The sequence below is a fragment of the Apteryx mantelli genome, chromosome 1 (genome assembly GCF_036417845.1).
Source record: "Apteryx mantelli isolate bAptMan1 chromosome 1, bAptMan1.hap1, whole genome shotgun sequence".
NCBI classification, from domain to species: domain Eukaryota; kingdom Metazoa; phylum Chordata; class Aves; order Apterygiformes; family Apterygidae; genus Apteryx; species Apteryx mantelli.
Genome location: NC_089978.1, coordinates 21,775,629 through 21,800,324, shown reverse-complemented (window position 1 = coordinate 21,800,324; position 24,696 = coordinate 21,775,629). Strand labels below are relative to the sequence as shown.

General features: G+C 38.6%; 1 protein-coding gene across 1 annotated transcript in view; it reads left to right on the top strand.

Moving 5' to 3' along the window:
* The window catches only part of MICU2 (mitochondrial calcium uptake 2), a 164,788-nt gene that overhangs the window by 102,365 nt on the left and 37,727 nt on the right, over positions 1 to 24,696 (top strand). Inside the window, exons 4-6 of the mRNA XM_067289818.1 lie at positions 18,108 to 18,139; positions 18,254 to 18,329; positions 22,955 to 23,002. Of these exons, the coding sequence (XP_067145919.1) occupies positions 18,108 to 18,139; positions 18,254 to 18,329; positions 22,955 to 23,002 (156 nt within the window). The remainder of the gene's footprint in view (positions 1 to 18,107; positions 18,140 to 18,253; positions 18,330 to 22,954; positions 23,003 to 24,696) is intronic.

Genomic DNA, 24,696 nt, shown 5'->3' with positions numbered 1-24,696 from the left:
ACAATTGAAGCAATGGAATCTGAGTTAGGATACTCAAGGGGAGGTGGAGGGGTTTCGTTCTTTCTTTCTTTCTTTCTTTCTTTCTTTCTTTCTTTCTTCTTCCCCCCAAGCAATCAAATCAGCTCCATTGACTAAGGTCTTCTTTTGCTGTATTAGCGGCTGGCAGTTGCATTGACTTGTTTGTCCTTGTTTTTCAGAAAAACTTGTTAGTCTCAGAGTCCCAGAAATAGAGACAAGAGATGCTGTGATGAAGGGAAGAGGTGCTAGGGTGTGAGCTAGCTTCTGGCAGCGTGCGCCTGGAGTTGCAGCAGCGGGCAGCTCACCGCACACTGCCAGGGAGCAGGGGAAGAGTTCAACAGGGTGCTCATAGGAAAGAGAAGTAAGGGGCAAAAGCACTTAGGAAGTCGCAGGTTTTAGCACATCACTGCACAGGGGGAAGGTGCCCGTATTTCCACGCACCAGGTCTGTGTCTTGAACCATGTTACAAGACACAGTAAAGCTTACCTGTAATGCATTGTTTGTAAGGTTAAATAGGAAAATATATTTTTGGTCCTTAAAACTCTACTGAGATTGTGTTAATCAGATTTGTATTTTTGCAGGTATGTCTGCATGAAACAACATGCTCCTGGTTTTGTTTTGATTAATTCTTGGTTTTCCTTTTGTGGTGTTGCTGATTTTTGTTTGAGAAGGACGCAGAATCACTGTTCTTATCTCTGTTAAGTGCAATGCTTACTGATTAGCTAAAATGTTTGGCAAGACGTTATGATATGAAAACACATTATTAGCTATTTAGTTTTCTGAAAAACAATTGTTAATGAAGATATATTGCAACTTCTCAATGAAAGCAATTTTTAAAAACAGCACAAAAGTAGTATCAATAATAAAACTGGTCAGACCAGCACAGTTGTAAGCAAGAGGCAAGCGATCTCAACACACATCTTGAAGGATTTAGTTATTTAAAGTGTGAAAGTTATTGGTTATTTAATGGCATCTGAATGGAAAACAGATTCCTTGAAATGAATGAAAATCTATTGTGCACATACAGAATACTTGTAATGGAAGTAATGGAAAGATCTGGTTATTAATAACAGGAGTCTGTTTGTTGTACAAACATGGGCTGCCTTAGAATTTCAGAAGTCTTGCAACAGTTTCTGCTTTAGTTAACTATTCCAGTTTTGGGACATGCTCCTGTGATATTTAAAATTATTAATGGAGAAGTCACTTTTCTTTTTTTATACATATGAGCAAATTTCAAGAACTCTTGCAGTCATTCCTGGTCTCTGAATATTTTTCCTATTTGTAATGCTTTTTTTTATTTTTGTAAAACACCACACACTATTTAGATGATATTTATAATGTTGACATACCACAGAAAATATCTCTGGGATTTTTTCTGCTATAGGTTCTGAATACTTCTTGACAGATTACTACAGTATTATTTTTAAAATAAATGCAGTGGAACTTAATCAGTTCTGAAACATCCTGCTTAACTGACAATTAAGTCTTAACACATGTAGCGTGAAAATCAGACTCAATGAATTTTTATCACTCTTAACTGTATTTTAATTTCTTGCAACATACATCCTTAACAAAGGTATTGTTTTGTACCTAAGAAGTTAAGTACAATCTGTTTTTAAAATATCTTTGGTTGTATTACAATATTTAGAAATGGTGATGATCTGGTAGACCCTTAGGTGGATAGTACCGGGTGCCAGAAATGCATGTTACATTCCTGCCAAAATCTAGCTTCCATTCTAACCACCTATTTTCAATTGTCTGTAGCTCTTTCAGGGCTGAATGTTTCTGTGCTTGTCCTTAGGCCAAAAATTAATTTTTATAATGGTCAAAGTGATTAATCAATTTGGGGGTAATTTTGATATAGACTAATTTTTTTTTCCCCTGCATGTCCTGGTAAGAAATGTTACGTTATGATTTTTTTAAAATATGTAGGGTAGACCCATGAACTATCAATTTCTTTATAGGCAATAGCAGCCAAGGTATGAAGTCTGCTTTGGTAGATGATATTGAGCTGTCCTTGCTTGCCAAGTAAATGGCTAGCATCTGCAGAGAGACCTTTAAGAAGTTCTGCTGCCCCCCAGTTTGGCAATATTGGCATTGATTTCCTAGGATAAACTACCTGCATTATGCTCTCATTTTTGCTCCCTGCTTCTTAGGCACCTGCAGTGGTTATTGCACAGATTGCAGTCAGTAGCCTATCTCACCTACTGTGAAACAAAAGCAAATAGGAGCTCAATTTTTTTTCCATACATTAAAAAAAAAAAAAAAAAAAAGCCAAGTTTCTCTTGTTAGAGCAGCCCGGGTACATGACAGTGCCCTGTGTCAGGCTTATGGGCTTAGTTATTGCAAGTGATAATGCATCCTAGAATGATTTCACAGCAATCTAATCCATCTTCCACCTTTACCCAATCTGTCAGAGGGCTCTCGTCCTTGTGCTGCTGTCCATAATGCTGGAGAGCACCTGAGTGTGCCACTAGCTGGGTCTCCAGTTAAATATCTCTCCTCTCAGACCTGAAAAAGGCTTGTGTACCTGAAAGCTTAAGGATTTTTCAGCTGTACCTAGTGAAAGATGCCACTCCTTCCAGCACATCCTGCCTTGCTTTTTATTAGCTGAAGGGTAGTTCAGAAGCTTTGCTAGGTTCAGATACATCCTAATTGACAGTTCTTTTTTTTTCTGACTGAATTTGGTATATGGAAAATGCCAGTGTCTTGTGAACTCCTCATTCACCAAGAGCAGCAATCCTAGCTGGTTTAATAAAAAAAAAAATGTTGGCTCCTTGTATGGAACTTGAATGTAGAACGTAGCCAAGTCAGCTGCCGGTTGACTTTGTTCAAGCTATTTCAGTAGTCTTCTGGAAGAGCTGATGTTTGAAGTCATCAGTATGATACAGCTCATTTTTTCCAAGTGCTAGCCTTCCTTTCATGCCTTGAATTCATGTCCTTTGCTCTGATATCTTTGATACTATTGTAACGACTGGAACGGTGGAGTCCTGCTGCTGTGTTGGTATTAGCAAGCTCTTAGTAAGTCACATATCCCATTGAGAAACTGTCCGTTTTAGAAAATAGAATTTTTTTGTCTTTTTCTGTTCTTCTCCAAATGCTTTTTCTGGGGAAGAGTGAAGGGTGTTTGTTCTCTGCTGTGGGCTAAATCCCAACAGTTGTGAGCCTGACATAGCAGATTCTTATAATAAACAATACTAAAATTAGTCATTTTGTCTCATGTGAATGGGCATCTGCTTTTCCATTCAGACTGTATTTATTTACTGTGTTTGACAACTTCTGAGTGGTCATCTGTGCCCTGATACAGCAATTGATTCTTCTCTTTGGATTTTTCGGTGATAGAGAAAGTGACAGCTCACTCTTTCTTGGGAGAAAATATAAAGCCTAACATTTGAATGTTTCATCTGCTTCTCTAGCTTTATTCTCGCTTCAGATTTAGCGTAAGAGAGCAACATTTTCTGCAACGTGTATGATGGTAAAGGCAAACTTCACTGGAACAAAAAGAGGGGCTTTGCTATGAAGTCTAGGAAACTGTATTTAAAACAGTATGCTCAATTTGGAAGAACAGTGGGCAACATAAGATTGCTTTATTTTTTTCACTAAAAGAAAGTGGTTTCTATTATTTGCTTTTAATTTGCATCCACTTTGAGAATTGTAAAAAACCTTCCTAAAATTTGATTGAAATTTTTATTTTCTCTTGCCTCTGGAGTGAAAGCAGATGCTTATTTCAGGAGAACAGTCCCTATTCTTTATGTCCACTACTGCTACATGGAGGAGAAAGGATGTCTGCTTAATCACAGCATTATGAGAGCACTTGTATATATTATCACAGCTCACTTAAGTTAACATGTAACATCTTGTGATATGTTTTTAAGGGTTTGCATTCTATACTAGGGTGATACTTACATGGTTTATCACTTCTTTTTAGTATTCTATGGCTAAAATGTATCAAAATTTATCTTACATTTTCTAAAAGTCAGCTCCCATTTTAGGTCTTTAAAAACTTAAAATATAGATCTCTTCGAAATTATTCATGCTCAATTTAAAAACAGTTGTCACCACTGTTTATATTGGAAAACAGTGACACAGCATCTCTTCTGACTCTTTAATACTCTCATCTAATATCCAACCTAAAATTAATCACTCTCTGTTTATACCTACTTGCTCTTTTGCCAACATTACCCATTACCTGAAATAGTTCTTTTATTTCTTTTTGAATCTTAACCCCTTGATGCATTATAGATAATTATATTAGACCTCAGCCCTGGTCTTGTTAGGTTAAACAAACCCAAATTTGTCTCCTCTGCCTGGAGGAGGCCCTCCTTTGCTCTGCTTCGTGTAGGTAGCTTTATTACATTCTTTTTTAATTTGATTCCTTTGCACAAAGCCTCCTTCATTCCCAGGTCTGGCTTACAGCACAACCCACGAACAATCACTGGGCCAATGGGATGAAACAAGGATAGATGTCAGGATCTTTTTAAGTTGCTGAAACATCTGAATTGTCAGATTGCAGCTTCAGTCAAGGAGAAAAGTGGGACAAAGTAGTGCTTAGGAGAGCAAAACAGGTAAACTTGTGTAGCCTGTGCTTCACTCGCAATCAATTCATACAGAATATATAGCTTTCAGAACTGTGGGTGCTTTGGTCCTCATTTGTAGTTCCATACATTCTCGAGGCTGAGGGCAGTACAATAGAGTAAATTATCTTCTCCATTTGTAGATGAAGAAAGTTTTAATGAATTCAAGGAATTGTTATTAAGACGAAAAACAGATCAGACAAAGAATATTCTTTTAGAAGGTTATATACAATCAAGGGCTGGATGCCCCCCAGATAACATTCCCCTTTGCACAGGAATATCTGTTCTTTTTTTCTTTTGCGCAAGGTTGCTCCTGGAGTAGCAATTACTTTTGTTGCAGAAGATGAGTATGGTAGGAAGGAAACAATGCATATATAATTAGATGCAGTGGACACAGAAGCCCATTATACTGAAGACTACTCCAAATTAAATGAGATGATGCCATTGAGAATTTTGTGTAAAGTTATGCTTTTAGATTTGCCTCCTCCATTATCCTTTAGTAAAGAAATATTTCTGTTCTATTTCTATTTTGACAAACTTAATACAGTGTTTCCTTTGGTGCTTAATAGGATCAGAATTCTTTAGAAAATCTGAATATAAAATTAAAGCCAAGGTAATTGTTTTTCAATTGTCTTTTTGAGGTTTGCTTCATCAGGAAGCAAAAAAAAAAAATTCAGGAAAGTTTTTTTTTTTATGGGCAGATAAGACAATTCTAGGAAAGAAATGATTCATTTTTAAAGACTTTATTGATCATCTTGGTCTCTGGATTTTTTTTCCTCTTGCTAGGTTTTTTTTTCTTTAAAATGTGAGAAGTTTTAAGCCAGATGGTCAAGAGAAGGCTTATCTTTACATCTATTACTCAGTCTCAAAAGCCTCCCGTTAGCACAGAAGAGGTGTTCTAATCGGTGCAGGAGACTTTCTTCTTTTGTAGTAATAGGGAATGTTGATGAACGTCTTGTCAGGAATTTATTATTAAACTTACTATTAGCAACACTATTTTTTTTTTCTAAGTTGCGAATTAACCCAACTGTTTTGCCTGCTATGGTTAGGCATGATTAACACCTCTTTTTAAGCTCTTCTATGATTTCTCATTACTTTAGTTCTCTTTGATCTTTTAGGGGACCTCTCAAACTTTTCATGATCCTTTCCATTACCGCCTAATCTTCTAAATAAGGATAATGTTAGCAAGTTTTGCAGGTGGTTTTTTTTTTGTTTTTTTTTTTTTAAGTTTTATGTAACTCTTCATTCTGGTACTCTGAGAAACTAGCCAAAACTAGATCTCTCCAGTAGTCTTCTCATGTGGTAAAAATAGGATAAACCTTTCTTGCTTAGCTGAAAAAAACAAGAGCAGTCTCTTATCACTTGCATACTCTGGAAACCCTGCTGTAGGAAAACTTCCCAAACATCTGTTAATTGCTAGGTGACAGATGTTAATGATGATGTATAAACAAGTCAGACTCAGCAGGGGCTGTTTCTGGTTTGCTGAGAGCTTCTGTATGTGCTAAGAACAGAATGAGCTAATCTTAGAAGTAGAAAGAAGCTCCTGGCTAATTTAAAGGTAAAAGTGAGAATGACGTTGGACCATCAACTGAAGGAAAGCAAGTCAGCCACTGATAGGAATCTATGATTAAGCATGACAAGGAAGAAAGAGGGAAGAAAAGCTAGAGATTGCAATAATGCCTCAACCTAGGAAGTCATGGACATGATAAAATAGGGCTGCACAAGATCAGTAAAAGCCCAATGCAGTAGGCAGATTGCTATGTAGGAAAGTTCCCAAACACGGTAACCAGAATGCCCTTATCTTCTTACAGTGAAAATCAGGGAAAGTAACGTCATCGCTGCAATCATCGACGTTAAACTGGCCTTGCTAAAATTTTCATGTGAGGTTGCACTTTGGAGTCTTGTAAAGGGGAAAGGTTCCTTCTGGAAGTCCTGACCTGACAGAATCTGCTTTATTCTGCTCTGAATAGCAGTTCCCTTTGACGCTATTCACCCTTCTGATCTCTATAGTTCTACAGACTATCTGAACTTAAGTGCTACAATATTGTATGTACACCAAAAGTCTCTTCCCTTAAAGTAGTACTTTTTTCTTCTTTTTTTTCTTATATCTGTTCACCAATGATTAATGGACAGTAGCTGCAATTGTTCTGATTTTGCTTGAAAAAGAAAGTGATCTATTAGGTCCAGCTAGAATAGACATCCAGTAATTCAATTCATCCTTTTAATTAAAGGAATTGCAAAATGGAAATGTTTCTTTGGTATGTGTTTATTCACTGTTTTCTTTCAGTGGATGATATCAGGAGAGTTTGGGAGGATGAAGAACAGATGGATGATATCACCAGTTACCAAAATACAAGCTTCTTGAGAAAAATCTAGAGTATTAGCAAGTGGATGCAAAACCATCTTGCGTGCTTTTTTGTTGTTGTTGTTTTGAACTGTCTTACATTTTAGAAGTTCCACTTACGCACATTCAACAAGGGTGATAATTTACTGGATCCTTCCCAAATTTCTAGTAAAGAGGATGATTTCATCCCTTTTTGTCCTGTTATTCAAATGTATTTGTACTTTCTTCAAGAAATTTGCAATCTGCTGCAAAGCAGAGGTGACTAGGAGGTAGACCTATAGCTAGCCGAGCTCACCCTGTGCAGTAACTGAACACTATCTAGTGGGTGTTCAGTTAATCCTTTAATTATTAAGCAGAATTTATTTTGATTATAATTGACAAATTAACTATTCCATAAACTCGATAGCAATACCCTCAGACAGATAGTCACTGTAAACTGCATGTTCATGAAAGAGACATATGTCCTGGAAGATAAGCATAATGGGGTTCCGACCCTTTTTGTAGTCTACCATGCTCTGGGCAGCAAGACCAAATGTCCCAGGCCTGATCTTAAACAGATATCTCTCATTAACAAAATTACAAACATAGAATTCTTTTAATTTCAATAAAATGCCCAAATTCACTGTTAAATCCAAGATTTTGCTTTCTCATGTCAGTAGCTATTGAGAATTGGGGTAAAAGAGCTTTGGTCCTCCTCAGTAGCTGTCAGTGAGATGTGAAGCCAGAATACAGCCTTCAGATGCTTTGTACAGAATGTTGTTGCCTTTCATTTGAGCACAGGGGAAATATCCTAGACCTCTATATGAAACCTACCCACTAGTGTTTTTATTTAGCGTTAGCATAGGTTACAAAAGCACCTAATCTGACATTTTCCTTCTGCAAAGAGGATAAGGCGACTGTATGAGAGGTAATTAGAGAGATGTTTTGTATTCATAGCCCTTCTGGAAACAAATGTCAGCCAGTGCGCTCATTCATTTTGTCTGAGAAATGGGTGAACAGTTTCCCTTTAACCACAGGCGAGCTGCAGTTCATGGGATTTTCCATAAAATTTCCTGAATCTCCTGAGACCATCTTCAGCAGTCACCAGAAAGTGATGTTTGTGCTAGATTCCCTAGAGGAGTTATCACTGATAATCAGATAAGAGTAGTGTGATGTTGGGGAAGGATGCCTTTAGTCCATGAAGGGTGAAGGATATGCCTTTGGTGGAAGGACAAGGTACTAGCAGAACAGAAGAGGAGCAAAGATAACCAGCATCATTAGAATAATAGAGCAAGAGAAATTGGGCATCCTGCTGATGAGCTTTCCAGATCTCACAGTTGCTGTGCAGATGGACATCAGCCTTTCCCCCACCCCCCACAAAGGTCTGACTAAGGATTGCTGGGATATAATGAGTGGAAGTTTCCCAAACTGGTACTTCTAGCAAAATTCCATTGTACTTTTCCAATCAAGTGTCACCTCCTGAAACATTTTTTTCCAAAATTTTTGAGAACTTTCATTGCATGTTGCTGTAGTGGAAGTAAATTAACCTTTAAAAGAAAAATACTGTTTTAACGGAAAAGAAAGCATTACTGATGGTGTAAATAATTTTGATATGTGATAGGATGAAATGGAAGAAAAAAAGCAGGCTACTATATAAACTGGATCTAAAAAGCTTTTTATATTTACAGGACTCTTGAGAACTCATTGGATTTATGTGACATGTCAGTGTTCCCAGTTACTTACCCGCTGCAGTAATTTAAATTGGCTTGATGCACTAATATGTCAGCTATTTACTGCTTTGACACATGCACTATAAATGCCCTACATCTGAACAGAATTATGGTAAGAGCATTGCATTTTTCATGATGATTCCATGAATAACTTCAAATTTTTCCTGAAATGTTTCCAATTTTTGTTTTAAAGTTATATTAAGTTATTGCATTTCAGCATTTTATTTTTACTGTTCTATTAGGAATAAGCAATATCAACATTATCCTAAAGTTTGAACTTAGATGAGTAAGTTTAAGAAAAAGCAAGCTATTCTCTAAACATAGTTGAATTAAAGTCATCATTGTCTTTCAAACCCCAAACTACAGCTTAATATTGATATTATCTTTTGAATGTGCGAGCATGTATTTGTGTGTACATGAACAGATGAGATAATGCATGAGCAAAAGTCTGTTGGGAGCAATAGGTCAAACTAGGTGACCGGAGTGGTCTTTTCTGTCCTCATTATCTGTAATTCTTGCACGCTGGAGTATTTGTTATGTATCAAAGTGCAATAATTAAACCGTACAGTTACTTCACATAATTTGGCACTGTTTGATATGGTTTGCAGTTCCTGCTTAGAGGATAAATAACATCAAAGCAAAAAGGAAAAAAAGATCAAGCCCCATCTAGTAAAAAGGGATTTTACTGTCCATAATAAAGAGATAATAGTTTGATTCCCTACTGCAGCTGAATCACTTACCCTCCCCTGACACACCCCCTCTTTTTCCTTATGCCAGGATTACTTAGGTAGCTTCTGCTAGTGATAAATTCCATTGCAATGGGTGAATTCTAGCAGTCTTTCTTCTGGTTACACTTAGTCTGTAACTGTACTAAGTTTTTTTTCACATTTTGTAAGATGCATGAAAAAAATGAGTCTGTCATGGCAGGTAAGATTCTTCAGATATATGTAGAACGGGTCAAATTTTGAGGGAAGTGGTTGACTGAGATACAGTAGGGATAATTGCTACAATGGTGATGGTGGCTTTATATTGAGCCGCATAAACTCAAACAAAGTCTTATACTCTATACAGTGAGATGAGAATAAATTTGTGGTGCTGTTAAGGTGTTGACCTCTTCTTTGTTGATTTTGATTGTGGGAGGATTGATGGGCACACATTTTGCTTCTGAATCCAAATTGCTCAATTTGCAATTTGCTCAAGTCGTGCAAGCAGTTAGAGTTTTAACTGTCATTTAATTGTTGTTGCTCTTATCCTACTTTGCTTGTCCTTCTGTTCATGTTATACTTATTTTCTCTAGTCATAAAATGGATTATAGAGCCCCTCAGTCAGGGATCATGACTTTCTAGCATTGTCTAGTAGAGAGGAACAGAATTAAACCTCTACTGCTATTAGGCTATTATATTAGTTAATTATCCTCATCTGTTGTTAGTATCTCGATCTAGCATGCACTCCTGCACTGTAGTACTTCAAAAACTAGTCTTTGTTAACCATAGGAGAGGATCACAACATAAAGCATAGCAATGCTACAGAAATCATCCCTTCCTTATTTCAGGATAGAATCAAAGTTCATGAAATTCAGAGTCCTGAAGGCTCAGTCTAGCATGTGCTGTTCACTTTGCTAGAAGAGAATGACTATCTCTCAAGTCTAATACTAGAAATTTTTCTTGAGCTGAGAGTCTGCCTGCCTGCTCTTCATGGAAGATACATGGCTTTGTTCATATTCAGGACATCCCAAATCTCTGAGCTACATAATACTCTCTATAAGCTCATAGGAATCATTCCTGACCCTCCTGGTCTCCTAAATGTGTATCATGGTACAGCTCCTTCTAGGTAGTCTTCATTGTCTTTATAATAACTTTTTGCTCCAATTAGGCAGCCTTCTCTGCCTCTTTGTGCTGTAGTTCATTTTGCCCCTCTGCATCTGATTAAGTTCTTAATGAAGAAAGTCAACATGCCTTTAGTACTGCTAACATAAAATTATTAGGAGATTACAGATACGACAAACATAAAAAGCAGTCATGATTTCAGCTTTCCGGTTGCTTGGAGAAGGGTTCGTCTACCCAAACTTAGTAAAAGCTGAACGTCAGGTCGGAGCTAGTGACTGTAGGATCTCTTTAAAGTTACTGGAGGGAAACAGGTACCTCCGAGGGACTGTATCTGGCCTGTAACAGAGACCTATCTCAATATGGAATAAATTGCTCTTTTGTTGTGTCTATTTCTCTCCCTTGGCTATAAAGGGAGCCTGGGATCATTAGTCAGGATGAGGTTTGTAGACAGAGATAGTATCATTTATTAGACCAGTTGCTGTAAGCTGGAAAAATTAGACAAGCTTTTGGGCACACAAGCCCTTCTTCAGGTCTGAAATAGGCGCAGCAGATTTCAAAGCTAATTATAAACCTTTTTCTATGTACATCCTTATACCACCATAGCTACAGCAAAGCACCACAGAGATCACTGACTCAGATTTAGGCATCTAATTTTTATACATTTAAATGAAGTCAGAGAAACTGAGAGTGAGACACTTGGGAATTTGAGGACTCGCGTTTCACATAGCACGTTTTTCTTCTGGATGCTACCTCCAGTCCTGAACTCAGAGTCGACACGGAGGGCTGGCAGCCTGCTCTGTCCAGGAGCTGCCTCCTCTGCCTGCCTCCCTGCTGCTGCTCGTGTGGCAAAGGGAGTCTTAGCTCAATCTCATGCTCCTTTGGTAGCTGAGAGCTGCGGGTACACGCGTGCTCTGTGCCGAAGAGCTGTTGTATCACAGTTCTAGTTAGCCCTGTTCAGTCCTGATTGCTGTTACACCTTCCTGGTGTTTTGGAAAAAATAACTTTCTGTATGCTGCATCATTGCAAGAATTGCAATGGTTGTAAAGATTAATAGTGTATATGTTTTGGGAAACTTGGGAGTTTGAATATATCATCAGCTTTTCCTGGACAAGTCTTAGGTAGGTTATTGGAACAGATGGACCTAGGAGCAAGTCATGTTCCCTGGATAATACCTAAAGAAAAATTGGTCCCGTGTTCCCCTGCACTTTCCACAAGCTGTGAGTGTCCCAGCGAGGGCTGAGGTGCTCATGTGCTCTGTAAGGAGGACCACGAGGTGTACTTGCAACCTCATCCCATTGGTTATTTTGGAATTCATGGTAATATTGGTAACTGTATGTCACTGTTTCTTCAAAAGTTTCTGAAAACTGGCTTATCTTAATTTTTTTAGTCTGTTTCAGTTTCCTAACACACTGTGTCAGCCTTGGAAGTTTTCTTCCTACCTCAGCTTCCCACCCTTTTCACTGCAGGCTGCCTTACTCACAGAGAAATCTGCCGGTATTGACTGGGCCTGATGCAGCTGCTCTTCTGAAATGGAGCTTTGCCAGGGCTGGCCTCAGCCCAGCGCTGTGTATTTCTCATTTCCTCAGAGGAATGATTGCTGCGAATAAAGAAGGACAGATGCAACGCTTGTTTCCGAAAGATGCAAAACTTGTTTTGTAAAAGGTTTCAGAAGCTTCTATTAATGCAGTGCTGCCTGTTCCACTGGGCATACCTGGGCTTGAATTCAGGTGCTTCAATTCACTAATTTGGCTGATTGAGATGACTTTTATCAATTCTGTTTCAATGGAATAATGTACTGGTTCAGTAAGAGCTTTCTAGCTCTTAGTGGGTTCATAATTCCTTTAAATAGTGCTCTCATTTATTCAGATACTGGTTTGCCAGGTGTTATCATAGGAATCTGACCACTTGTTTTATCATGCCTTCAAAAAGCCTTAATTTTTTTTGACTCTCCTTGATTTATCTCTGTCTCCAATATTTCAAAAGTAGGCTTTTTCAAGGACTAATTATTGGCTTGAGTTTTGCCCTTTAGATTATTTAGATATTTAGATTGTGGTAAGCACTTTGAAAAGTCATAGAGGAGACCATCATTTCTTTCAAGAGCTGGGAGTCTAAGTAAACAAGAGAAACAGAGGAGAACTCACTCAGCTAAGTTACCTGTCCAGTATCATATAAAAAAAATCTGAGACAGCTGGGAATTGAACGCAAGCGACTGAATTTTGATAGTCGTATACTTTAGACTAACTTAAACAAAAATTTTAACCAGGTTTCCCCAAGGAAATCCACGTATATGAGTCTTATCTAAACCAACCCACTTGGGTACAAACATATAATTTTCGAAGAGTTCAGGTTTTGTGGAAATTGGCTGCTGGCTGGAAGGGAGAAATACAAATTCCAGTTCCCATGACAGGAAACCTGCAGTGCGGGCTCCACTGAAAGGGCCACAGCACGAGCTGCTTGCAGCACGTTGTGTTTTAGCAGGGCCCTGATCCTCACAGCCCGCCAGCTAGAGCTGCGCTGAGATCCCACGCGCTGAAGGGGTTCGTCCCTCGTCGTTTTGTAGAATCAGAGCTTTGGTCGAATTGTGACATACATAGTGCTAGTCTTTTTATATTTTTTTCAGAGAAAAACTAATAATTTCCTAGTGCCCCAATCTGATTTTGAACTTGCCAAGCTTCAGCAAAGGTAGTAGTGGTTGCCATCTAAAATTAAAAAAACAAAAAAAAAACTGCGATGACTTTTTTTTTTTACTTGATTATCACTGTGTCTGTCTAAAATGGAGCTAAAAAAGAGATCCTAGTAAAACTTGCTCAGAGACTTCACTGGTAAAAAGTGACAGGCATCTGTTGTTTTCCTGGTAAAAGGTATCCCTTTAGCTACTGTTGTAATTGAAGTTAAGGCTATTGAGAAAGATTGTTTTAAAAATTATATTTAACTTCCATATTAAAAAATCAGAGCAATTTTTCAGATGTGTAAAATTCTGCTTTATCATAGGGAGTAATTTCTCTACTTTTGTGTTGGCATTTGATTCTTGTTGTTATAATGGTTGATCTTAGTGATTTTGATCGTTCTTTGGCTCTAAATGTCTTTTGTCAGATCTAAGCCTTTCCCAAGCCATATGGGTGTAAATGGGTGTTACTGAGTGCAAGTGGGTACTTGTTTAATTCAGCCCTTTCCTAATGTTAATCCTAACATTGATGTCAGGTTCATTCTACATATTAGTGTAAAAAACAGATAGATGATGGAAACACTTCTGTTGTAAGAAATACATGTGACAAAAGACCCAGGTTTGCCGAGGGCAAATTAAAGCTGAAGTAGCTGCTCTTGGCGGTGTTTTCTTAATTACGGTTGTCAGCTAACTTTCTTGGCTAACGGCACAGAATTTGTATGCTTGTAAGTAGACTTGGTATTTATTCAAGTAGCTTAACTTTAAAAGCTAAAATGGCTTTTTTTGTTTGCAAAAAATGTGTCTGTACCTGGTTGTTGCTTCGTGGATCCACTATAGATAGTGAAAATCAGATGATGGCATCTGTAAAATAGGTACAGACCCTTGAAAATACTCGTTTTACTTTAAGCAAGAATTTCCATCTGTCTTGGCAGATCTGTAGAAAAAAGAAGTTTTTCTTCCCCTTCTTTCATGTTCAGAACAATAAAAATTCTAACTTTCTTTTTATGGTATCAAAGTAAGACTGTTACTACTATGAACAGGTTTTCTAATATGTCATTGATTTATATGTTATTAAAAATATATCAGTTGAAAGTTAAAAGAATAAAACTACAGAAAAGTGAATCCTTCAGATCTTTTTCTTATTACATAAAATAGTTCCTAATAATTATATCCTTGGCTGTATTCCTTAGAGAGAGACTTAAATCTTGATATATTTGCGGTCATGTATCAGGAATGACAGCACCAATTATACCCAAATTTAATTGATAACCAGGAAGGGGCCTCTTTTTCACTGTCTGAATTGGCTAAGAAAACTGTTTATACCTTTGCAGTGCATTTCTTGTGAAGAGGAGTTAACCTTCTTTTCCTAATTACGGTAGACAAGGCCTTAAAAGACCTTATTCCTCAGAGGACTGCACATTCGATACGTTAGTGTGCGCTATCAACAAAGCTTTCCTTGTTGATGTTCTAAAGGGATCTCATTGTTAGGAGGAGAATAAATGGAAAGGATAAGCAGTAAGAGCTAAATTAGTATTCAAGGAATATTATGAATGCTTCAATAAAAGTGGCTAATGTTTCTAAGTGAAAGTTGAGATTTGAATCTTCACAAATGTTTTTATATGGTGACAGCACCAAGAGGGTATCATTGAATTTCATTCTTAGCAAATATTAAAATAATTATTGGTGGAAACTCATTATGCAATTTAAATTATAAAATTACTGTAAGGTTGTAGTCTAATACTTTACAAAAATAGCAATATGAATGATAACACTAATACCCAAAATGTAAGGGTTTTTTTTTTTAACAAGATTACTGGCTACCAGTACAGACTTGCTGAGATCTGTATGCCATTTTCATTTGACTAAGTTGTAAGAAATTTTGATTTCTAAACCCATTTGAGAAGAGTCATTAAACAAAAACAGGCTCCACATTTATTACTCTGCTGTATTTCCTACTTAAAAAAAAAAAAGTAGTCTTTATTTATCTCTCAATCCTTCCCTTTTCCTCCTGCTTTTTTTCCCCTTTTGTTGCAGTAACTGCCCCTTATTCTGCCAGCTGTACTGGGGACTGGCTCCCCCACCTCGGTCTGTTCTTTGTCCCCCGTGGGGCTCGGGACTGTTCTCTCCTTCCTCCTGCTGCCCAGCAAATGCTTCCTCTCCTCCCTTATTCCTTTCACCCCTGCCACGATTCCCCATCTTTTCTTTGTAGTCAAGGGTAGTATGTGCACCTAGCTCTCACTATCATTACTGCTACTGTTTCTTCATCTCTGAAACAGGTCATTCAGCATGTCCACATCTTAAACCTCTGCTGGAGGATGGCCACAGCTGAGCACAGTGGAGGCATTCACAGCCACCAGCAGCCAATTGCACAAGCTCTAGACAACTGCAGAGGTGCTTGAAGCTGGTGACTCTGCTAGCTGGAGAAAAGAGGCTCTATGTGTCTGCAAAATCTTTGTTTTCCCCTTCCTAATTTTTATCAAAGTAGGATTATTCCCATTGAGAATATATTCCCTAGAACTGCTTAGCTGAAGTGTTTCAGGGTCACTGTGCTGAGTACAGCAGAGAGAAGAGAAACACAGACTTACCTGCTGTAGACCCTCACAGACTTGGCCAGCTAGTATCTGCGTGGTTGCTCCCAGAGCTTTCTCCTTGCCTTGCATCAGTTATTCATGCCTTTGCTGTTCCAGCTTGCAGGCCGCTGCTTACCTCCTTCCTCATCCTCCTGGAAGCTGGCAAAGGGCCCCTGCCAATACACTGCTGAAATAGCAGTGGCCTTCCTAGATGTGGCACTCATATGGCCACCAGGAGATTGAAATGAGTGGAGCTGCTGTTAACCAAATGCAGGTGCATGGCTGGCTTCAGAGCAGACAATTGCAGAGAGCATTTACAGTGAAAGTCATTGTACGGTGGCTTTCCCTTTTTTTCTTCCAAATTCTGTTTTTCCCTGAAAAGCAGCACCCATCTTTGGGAGCTCTTACACACTCTGCCTGTCCCCTGCAGGTCAGTCAGACACGGATGGAAAGAGGAAGACCTACAGCCTGACTCGCTTCATCTGATCAGGCTTCTTGCCATGTGGATCTCCCCAGACTAAAAGAGCTGCTGCGGTGTGTTTTAATTCCAAATTGAAAAGTGCTGTGCAGAGGAGGTGACATTTCGAAGCAGATGTTAAGCTGAGGTCTAAATCACATAATTTGCTAAATACCCATTCATTAGGAGTGCTCTACAAGAGCGAGCAGTGTTAAATTGTAGTGTTACATCGCCCAGTTCTGTACTCTGCCTTGCTGGACACAGTGATTTTTATTTTATTTTTTTACTTGCTCTCCCAGACTGTTGTTAGTCTGACTTCTTTTATCTCAAGTGAGGCAAAACTGTGGATTTTTTACTTCATTTGAGATAGAAGGTATCTAGAAGGTATCTATCTATGTGACTTTGTGTGTGTCTGTGTGTGTGTGTAAATATATGTAGATACATTGCACAAAAATGTACTCATACATAGTAAAGTAACAGGTGGTGCTGGCAACACCTGTTGTTGGGGTCACTCAACACTCTAGTTATAAAACCCTAATTTTAGTTGCCTATAACTTTTGTCAAACTTAAACGTTTGGGTTGAAATGTTCTGTGCCAGGTGTCTGCCTTAGGCTGATTTGGGACTGGGGGGTGGGGAGAGGAATTTATCAGCAGAAATGTTATTGACAGTTCAGAGAATAGAGACCAATGCACTGATTTGCCCATACTGAAAAACAAACTGTAGCTAGTTGAGATGTTCCAGCCACGTCCCTGGTTTGAAGCTAAAAGTTGCAAGTGGAGCCCCTCTGCTGTTGGACATGTCTTTTGCCACCATTGTGGAAATTTGCTATATTACTGAGAATGCACCACCGTTTGGCCAAGATATGGGCCTGTGAAAGTGCTTGGTAGCAGTCTGTTAACAGCTGCCCACCAGGCTGCATCAGTATGTCCACTCCCAAACAGCAGCTCGGTGCTGGTGACTCTTCAGAAGCAGGAGGCCCATAAAGCAGCAGAGGGTGAGCACGGAGCAAAGCAGGCTTCAGCGCCCAGTGGCATCAGTCCCCACGGCGAATGCAAGCAACTCTGCTTATGCTTGTACATCATGAATAAATAGGAGATAATGGCTGGCTTGAATCCAGAGGACCTGGTGATGAAGAAAAGCAGGAATGGGCTGCAAGTGGTTAGAGTGAGGGGCACAGGCTTGGGAACTGTGTGAGCAGAAATGATCGAGAGACAGACCTGTGAGATGGGGCAGTAGACTGAGAAGTGGAACGTGGTTCCCTCTGCAGTGAGACTGCAGAATTGCTACAGTCCCATCTAACCAGCTGAACCATTCCACGGATAAAATATGTCGCAGCTCCTCAGACCGGTGACCTGCACAGGAGTATGACCTTACACTATCCCCAGCAACTTCCCTATTTGAGCATAGGCTTGAGCCTGCTGGTGAACACTTAAGAATTTGTGTGGTTTCATCTGATGCTGTTAGAGGAGGAAGAGGTGTTCAGTTTACTTAATAGAAACATAAAATTCTTCCTTCGCTTTTTTTTATTTATTTTTTAGCTTTTGCATACTCAGCCTGTGTTTGGAGGTGTATTAGGTGTGCATACAAATCCCTTTGTAAATAATACGGGGGGGGGGGGTTACTGCATAACCTGATTTTGGAATATATAATACATTTGTAGTCCACAGTATTCAAAATCACACTAGCAAATTAGTCATAGATATCTGAGTAGTTCATGGTTTCACCTAAGTTGCAAGAACATTTGAACAGATTGCTCATATTATTTTAAAATGTTGTCCTTTCTTGATCGTTGTGGGAATTAGAAACAAACTGCCCACTACAAAATATTCTGTTTCTTATTACTTAGTATTTTCCTATAAAAATCTGAAGAAATGCCACAGAACTTGATCAAAGTTTAAAGTCAGAGTTTGTTATTGAATAATGATGATTTCTTTTTATTATAGGTAAAGCTTCAGCCAAGAAACTGACAAAAAAGGTAAGCAAAATGTTCCTTTCGGGCTTCAAAAGAACTCGCGTTCTTTCTGTTACTCAACCAAATGGACTCCTCTTTCAAAACTGGTTTTATATTTTCTTGTTTGTGTCTTTAAAGGAGGTAGATGCCGCACTGGCAAATGTTACAAAAGCTAAACCCGGACCGACCTTTTTTAGAGAGCTTGGTGATAAAGGTAACAAGGCACTTTCAATACAGAAAAATAATCTTGCTTTTGATCTCATTATGTAGTATGAATTGAACATATTTTTAAATAAGCTTCAATGGATTTGACTTCATCCCTATCTAGCCAGGAGTTGCCTCTTTGGCAAATCTCTCAGTTATTCAGAAAGATTAAGGCGGCAGAGCTGGGCATTGAAAGCTCTCTGCGGTACGTGTAGGATGCGGGAAAGAAACCAGAAAACCTACTTGAAGTAGAGAAGGGGAGGGCCTGAAAGAGGCAGCAGTCTATACCCAATTGCTAAGAGGGTGACTTCAGTACAAAATGGACTTTTGAGATTTGTTATTAATAAACTGCTGTTTCATTATAGAGTTTAAATGCACTGAAACTGAGACTAAAGATAAAACTTGTGTCTGATTATGTAAAGTGGCGTTCCTGGTTCCAAGAGCAGGGAGCTTGCTCATGCCTCTTCAAGTAGCTCGGGGGCCCTTCGCAGACTCGGGTGCTTGGGGTTGTTTCAACCTCATATCTGGCTGCAGAAGGGGAATCCAAACCTCTGGGAGCTACTGCTTATATATATGTATATATATATACAGGGAATTAAAGAACAACAAGTAAACACTTCATTATCATAAATTAATTGAAGGGGGCAAAAACAAACAAGAGGATCAAGGAAACCAAATAAATGAGCGAGTAACCATTTCATCAATAACAAAGACTGAAATCCCCAAACTAAATTAGCTACGGAGAAAGGCCCACAGTCTCTATTCACAGACTTTCTGTTTCGTAGCATTCGGTCTGAATCCCTTACCCAGTGGACTGTTCTGGAAAATAAAGATGCCTCTCCACCGCTGCCATTCCTTGGCAGGCACAAGCCACCATCTCCATGCACAGGAGACCCGTGGGCATGGATGGTGGCTTGTGACACGAGAGCAGCCCTCAGTCTCAGCCCGCGGCGTTTAGCCTGTCCCGCGGCCTCATGGCCCCTTCCATATGGGGCTCACACCTTGCAGCGTGGTGCAGAAATGGACGGGTCTTCAGCAGGTTGCCTTGCTTGCCCGCCCACTCCTGCAAAGCCCAGGGTCTGTGCCCTTCACAGCTAGGTGGAGCAGAAGGTTTCAGCTCTCTTTCAGTCCGTCTGTAGCATCGAGGCTGCCGACGCTCCCTCTGTGGGCAAAATACCCCCATCGCCCTGTAATATCTCTGAGCATGTTGAAAAAGTTTTTCCAATCCTAGGGAAGGCTGGATTTTTTTGTTGAATATTCACTCTGTCTTTTCAAATTACTAATCATGATGTGCTTTCCCAGGGCAATTTTAGATGGGGTTTAAAGGATTCCCAGTCTGTAATTCTTGGGTATTCTTTCCCTGTCACTGCTGTTTTAAAGCCTCTCTTTTTGCAGTGGTTTTGTAGTGGTTGCCATTCTGGACCGTAGATCTTCTGTTGTTTAGGATTGTGGGACCGTGTACTCTGTCCGCCCAAAATCCGGCAGGAGTCTGAGATGATGCAGGAACATTCGATGCAGTCATCTATGTGTGTCTGCAACACGTGGAATTTCGACCGTTTTTGGTCATGGCGCTTCTATAGTGATTTTGATGCTTTTGTCTTAAGATTCATTAGTACGTTCAAAATGCTATAAATATTTATGTATTTTAAATACTGCTTTTACAAGTACCAAAATAATTAATCTACACCTGTTCCACTGTTCAAATGAGATTATTTTAACTGCCACCAAGTTGTTATTTAAATATTAAGTATAGAGAATGTCATCATCAGTCCAGTTTGTAAAACTTAAAGCTGGGGAATTCTGCCTTCTAGTGGGCAGTTTTAAAATTCATGTCATATTCTGTGAGTATATTTATGATTTATTCAGCAATAAGAATACTGTATTATCAGCATTTGCTCTAAAGTTTGAGGACAAAGTTTTCCAGGAAGGGATAGGGATTAGAAGATTACAGTATTTTTGCTAATGCTAAATGCAGGACCTTGGTTAGGGTACGCTGAATCATTCAACAGTATGCGAATTTTTTATCTTTTTAATTTTGCTTGAACGTAAATTCAACTTTCTTTCTTTTTTATTGCTATTTGTTGCATCTTTTAAATGGAAAATTTGAGTAACTTCAAAATAAAAAAAAATAGCAAAGTATTTAATTTACTATATGCATAAATTGTACACATCTCACTAAAAGGAGTAAAAGGACAGTAAAATTATGAGAAGAATTTTTATGGCAATAAATCCACAGGTTAAATCTTATCTCAAGTTCAGCCCTGGTATATGCTGATTTTGGTATAATCAGTCTGCCAGAAAATGTCAGACATGCAGTGGCGCTGCTTTAAGCCACTGAGACAAGTTTTTAAAAAACAATCAAGAGATTTTTTTACACATTTTTGTTATTTTTACCTTTATACCTAGTTCACTGTAGTGACTTCTCAATCAGCTTAAGATAATATGACCAAAACAGTCAGTCTCACCCTGTCATTTCTTCCAAGCCTCTCCTTTCCAGCCTTCTGCTATTAGAGTGAATAGTGCCATCATGCTTCTCACTTGGGCGCAGAAGCAGGGTGTTGTCTTTAAATTGGTCTTCCCTTAGATCCTACCATCTCTGTACAAAGTTTGCAGCTTCTTTCTGCAAAATTTTCCAAGATATGATCTTCCCTATCCACCCGAATAGTTAAAACTCCCCAAGCTCTCTGCATTTTGTATGTCAGTTATTACAACTTTTTTCCCCTCCAGCTTTAACAAGTATAATCTGCCTTGCTAATATCCTTTCAAGTGCTTTGATAAAGATGTTTTTCTTAGTTTACTCCTTTGAGTATGTCATCTCTTCTTTTATATCCCAGCACTGAGCTCTCCTTTCTCCATCCTATCTAGCATAAGCTACCTGTCTTCCCCTTCCAGGTCATCAGGGACCTTTGTACTGGTCCTGTTGCTGTCCACGTTTGAGAGGTTTTTTCTGTATAGACTTGAAAAGTTACCTCCTTGTCTTAATTCATGTTCTTTTTTTAAACATTCCTTTGCTGTGACACAGACAAAACAAAATTAGGGAGAAGGGATCTTCATTGCTTCTGTCACACTGTTCAGCTTGATTTCTTTTCCTCCATTTGTCTCTATCCACCTTTTATCTTACACGCTTTTATACTTAAGTATGTAAGCTTAAAAAAATTGGGGTAGGGGCTCTTTTTCTGTTTGTTTTTGCATTTGTAGAAATCCTGGACACCTTGTCTAGGAACACGTCTCCAAGTTTTACAGTAATACAAACAATAATTTACATCTTTCATGACCGCATTAGTCTAGTGATGTGACAGTGATCCTGAAACTTGTAAGCAGAACTAATTCTTTGAGATAAAAGTATTTTTATTTGCATAGTGTATTGTATGATTGTAGTATTGTGCTGACTTAAACATGTTTTGCATGCTGGATAGTAGGGTGAATAGCCCTATTTTGATGGAGAGGAAAACTGAGGTATAGAGCCAGGGTGAATCAGCAACAGGATCAGCATTAGACCTGTCTTTAGATAAGACCTATTCTCAGATATTCAGACTGTTGCATTCAGCAATTTAATATTTCTAAACCCTGGTACTTAAAACTGTAAGTGTTAAGTCACTATATGAAACCAAATTCAAATGCTGTTGGCTCTATATTGTAATTAGTCAGAAGTTAATTGTTTATCACTGCAGCTTAAGTGGATTCCTTATCTATCAACTAAATGTAAATTATAAAAAATTGTTTATCTTTGCACAGATAGGCATGTCTAAACTTCATTATTTTAAGCAGTTTCAGCGTTATACAATGTTTAGTTCACAAGTTAAAAGTAGCTCAGTTATTTCAAAAAGCAGTTTATAAAAAAACCCTTTACATTTTTTTCTTCAAGCATTATTGCAGGGCAGATGGTTCGGATTCTGGTGTTTAACCATTCTCGTTATGCCTTCTCTATCTTTAGCTTGTACGTTCTATTTTGACACTATCACATCTTTGTGTTTTTTCAGGCTTTTCATTTGAGGCGGTATTTCAAAGGAAAACACTGGAATTTTCCTTCCAAAGGGGGGGGGGAAATACTTTCACCTTGTAGAAAGGACATGTTCCTATTTAAAAAAAAAAAAAAAAAAAAAAAAGCAGCAGCCTCCTCTTGGCACACAGCCCAGCAGTACTATCAGCGCAATCTAGCAGCTTGGCAGCTTTGAATGTTGCCATGTTCCCCTGGAGAATTAGAGGGAAGCTATTCTCCGCCTTTTCAAGGCTGCCAGGGGATGGAATACTTTGATCCTTCAGGGTAACGTTAGAGCAGTCCTCCTCCCAGGTACTAAATGTGACAAAGCACAGTTAATTTATTTGTCTTTTATATAAACATTGAATGTTTTCAGTAGAAATCCAAAGATTTAGTGCAGGCCTTCTATTAGTACCAAATAAACCTAACTCTCTCAATTAGACATGAACATTGATGAGTCTCTTGATAGGGAATTTCACCTTCAGAGTCCTAAAAACAGAGGTAGGGACTTTATTAAATAATAATTAAAGAAACTTACTTTAAGCTATTTAATATGATGTTAATCTACATTTTTTAATTTAAAATACCTGATTTTTTCAAGCTTTGCTATACGTATATAAATTATTTGCAAGTCATTTTTTACTGTTTTATTTCAGGCTTGATCTCATATGCAGAGTACCTGTTCTTGTTGACAATCCTTACAAGTAAGTATTACATGTTTAAAAAGCATATGCATAAATATTGAGCTGTTAACAGCTTTCAGGGGACTTTTTCTAATAAATTTCTAAATTTTAATCCAACTTAAAGAGCTATTGTATAGAGTGGTAAGACATTAATATAAAGGCATATAACTTTAATTGATTGCAACTTAGTTCCATAGTATCATCACTGGTCAGCAGTGTCACTTCAAAAATCTTGATGAACCCTGCAGCACAAGATCAGGAGAGTCCTTCAAGAGGATTTGAGAGAGGGGAGACATTGGATAGGGGACCACACAGTAAGGAGAACAACAACAGTGGGGGAAGATAAAGTATTTTGTCTTCTGGATAGTAGTTTTAGTCATTTTGGACAATGAGGCGTTAAAATTTTAGCTCATGCTGTGATATAAAAGAAATTTGCAGTGTATGAAAGGTTGTTGCCTATTATTTGTGTGCTCAGATATGTAATGGATGATAGACAACAGGCTTCTACAGCATCCTTTTGTGTGACTTTTTAATCAATTATTTCGTTTCTCAGTTCCTGTTGACTTTATTTCCTCTATGTATTTTGTATGTACTTCTTTCTCCCTCCTTTACCTCCTTCCTTTTCTCTCAGATGCTTTTTTTAAACCTTTTTGGTTTGGTAACTTCAGTAGCCAAACTCTTGGCTCTCCTGAGCTAGGAAGTGTGAAGCTCATGTGTTGTCATGAGTGCAGAGAAGAAGGATTTGGGCAGATTCCGTACAAGTCAGTCCTGAATCAGCCTGTTCTTGCAGTTCCATTCAGCTATAATAGAGAGCATGGAAGAAAAGCAGATGCTCTCAAAGGTGCTTTTAAGGGAAGCAAACTTCTTATGTTTGCTTATCAAACTTATCAGTAAACAGTAGGCATTTTTTGGCTTGTGTGTGGCAGTGATCTAGGATCTTCTAAGTTTCCTCGCCCATAATTATTCTGCCTCTGCAATCCTTGCTTGCCACCTCCCTGTGCTGGTCTGATGAGCTGCAGGTGAAGCTGGAATATACAAAGATCTGGGGTAAGATATGTGCAGGAGCATTACACAGGGGGATCTGTAAACTAGTAGTGATATAGACTGGATGCATGTCCATGTAACCCAGTCTCCTTTGACTGACTTACACAGGTCTAACATTTCAAGCAAATGACGAAACCAGGCTTACTAGATCTCATAGTATCAACGGATGGAAGGAAGGAAGGAAACAGTGATTCTTACCCCAGATGATAGCTGAGCCTTAGGTGCTTGAGCCTCATCACTTCCATGACTGCAAGGTCCACGTGAGGGGCTCAAACTGACAAATTGTCCTTGCTGTAGAATTTCACCCTCTCCTGATGTAGCACCGAGTGATGTTGGATACCGTCTCCAGAGAGCTGGGAGAGTATGTCCAGTCTTAACAGATAACAGCCTTTGGTATACAACTTTTGTACAATTTAGATAGTTCTTTTACAACTTATGTCACTTCTCAGTGGAACTGCGTCAGTGCATTCAACATGGCATGAAGGGTGATCTCTTAAGAAACTTAAGCTAGTACAGAATATTACATAGCATATATAGCATGAATATAACCCATTTACCATATAAATATACTGTTTCCCTAACCAGTAGTGACTGGCCAGGGCTGCAGATAACTGAACATGAGCATACCATGTTCAAGTGTTTCTAAATCAGAAGCAATATGAGTCTAGCCC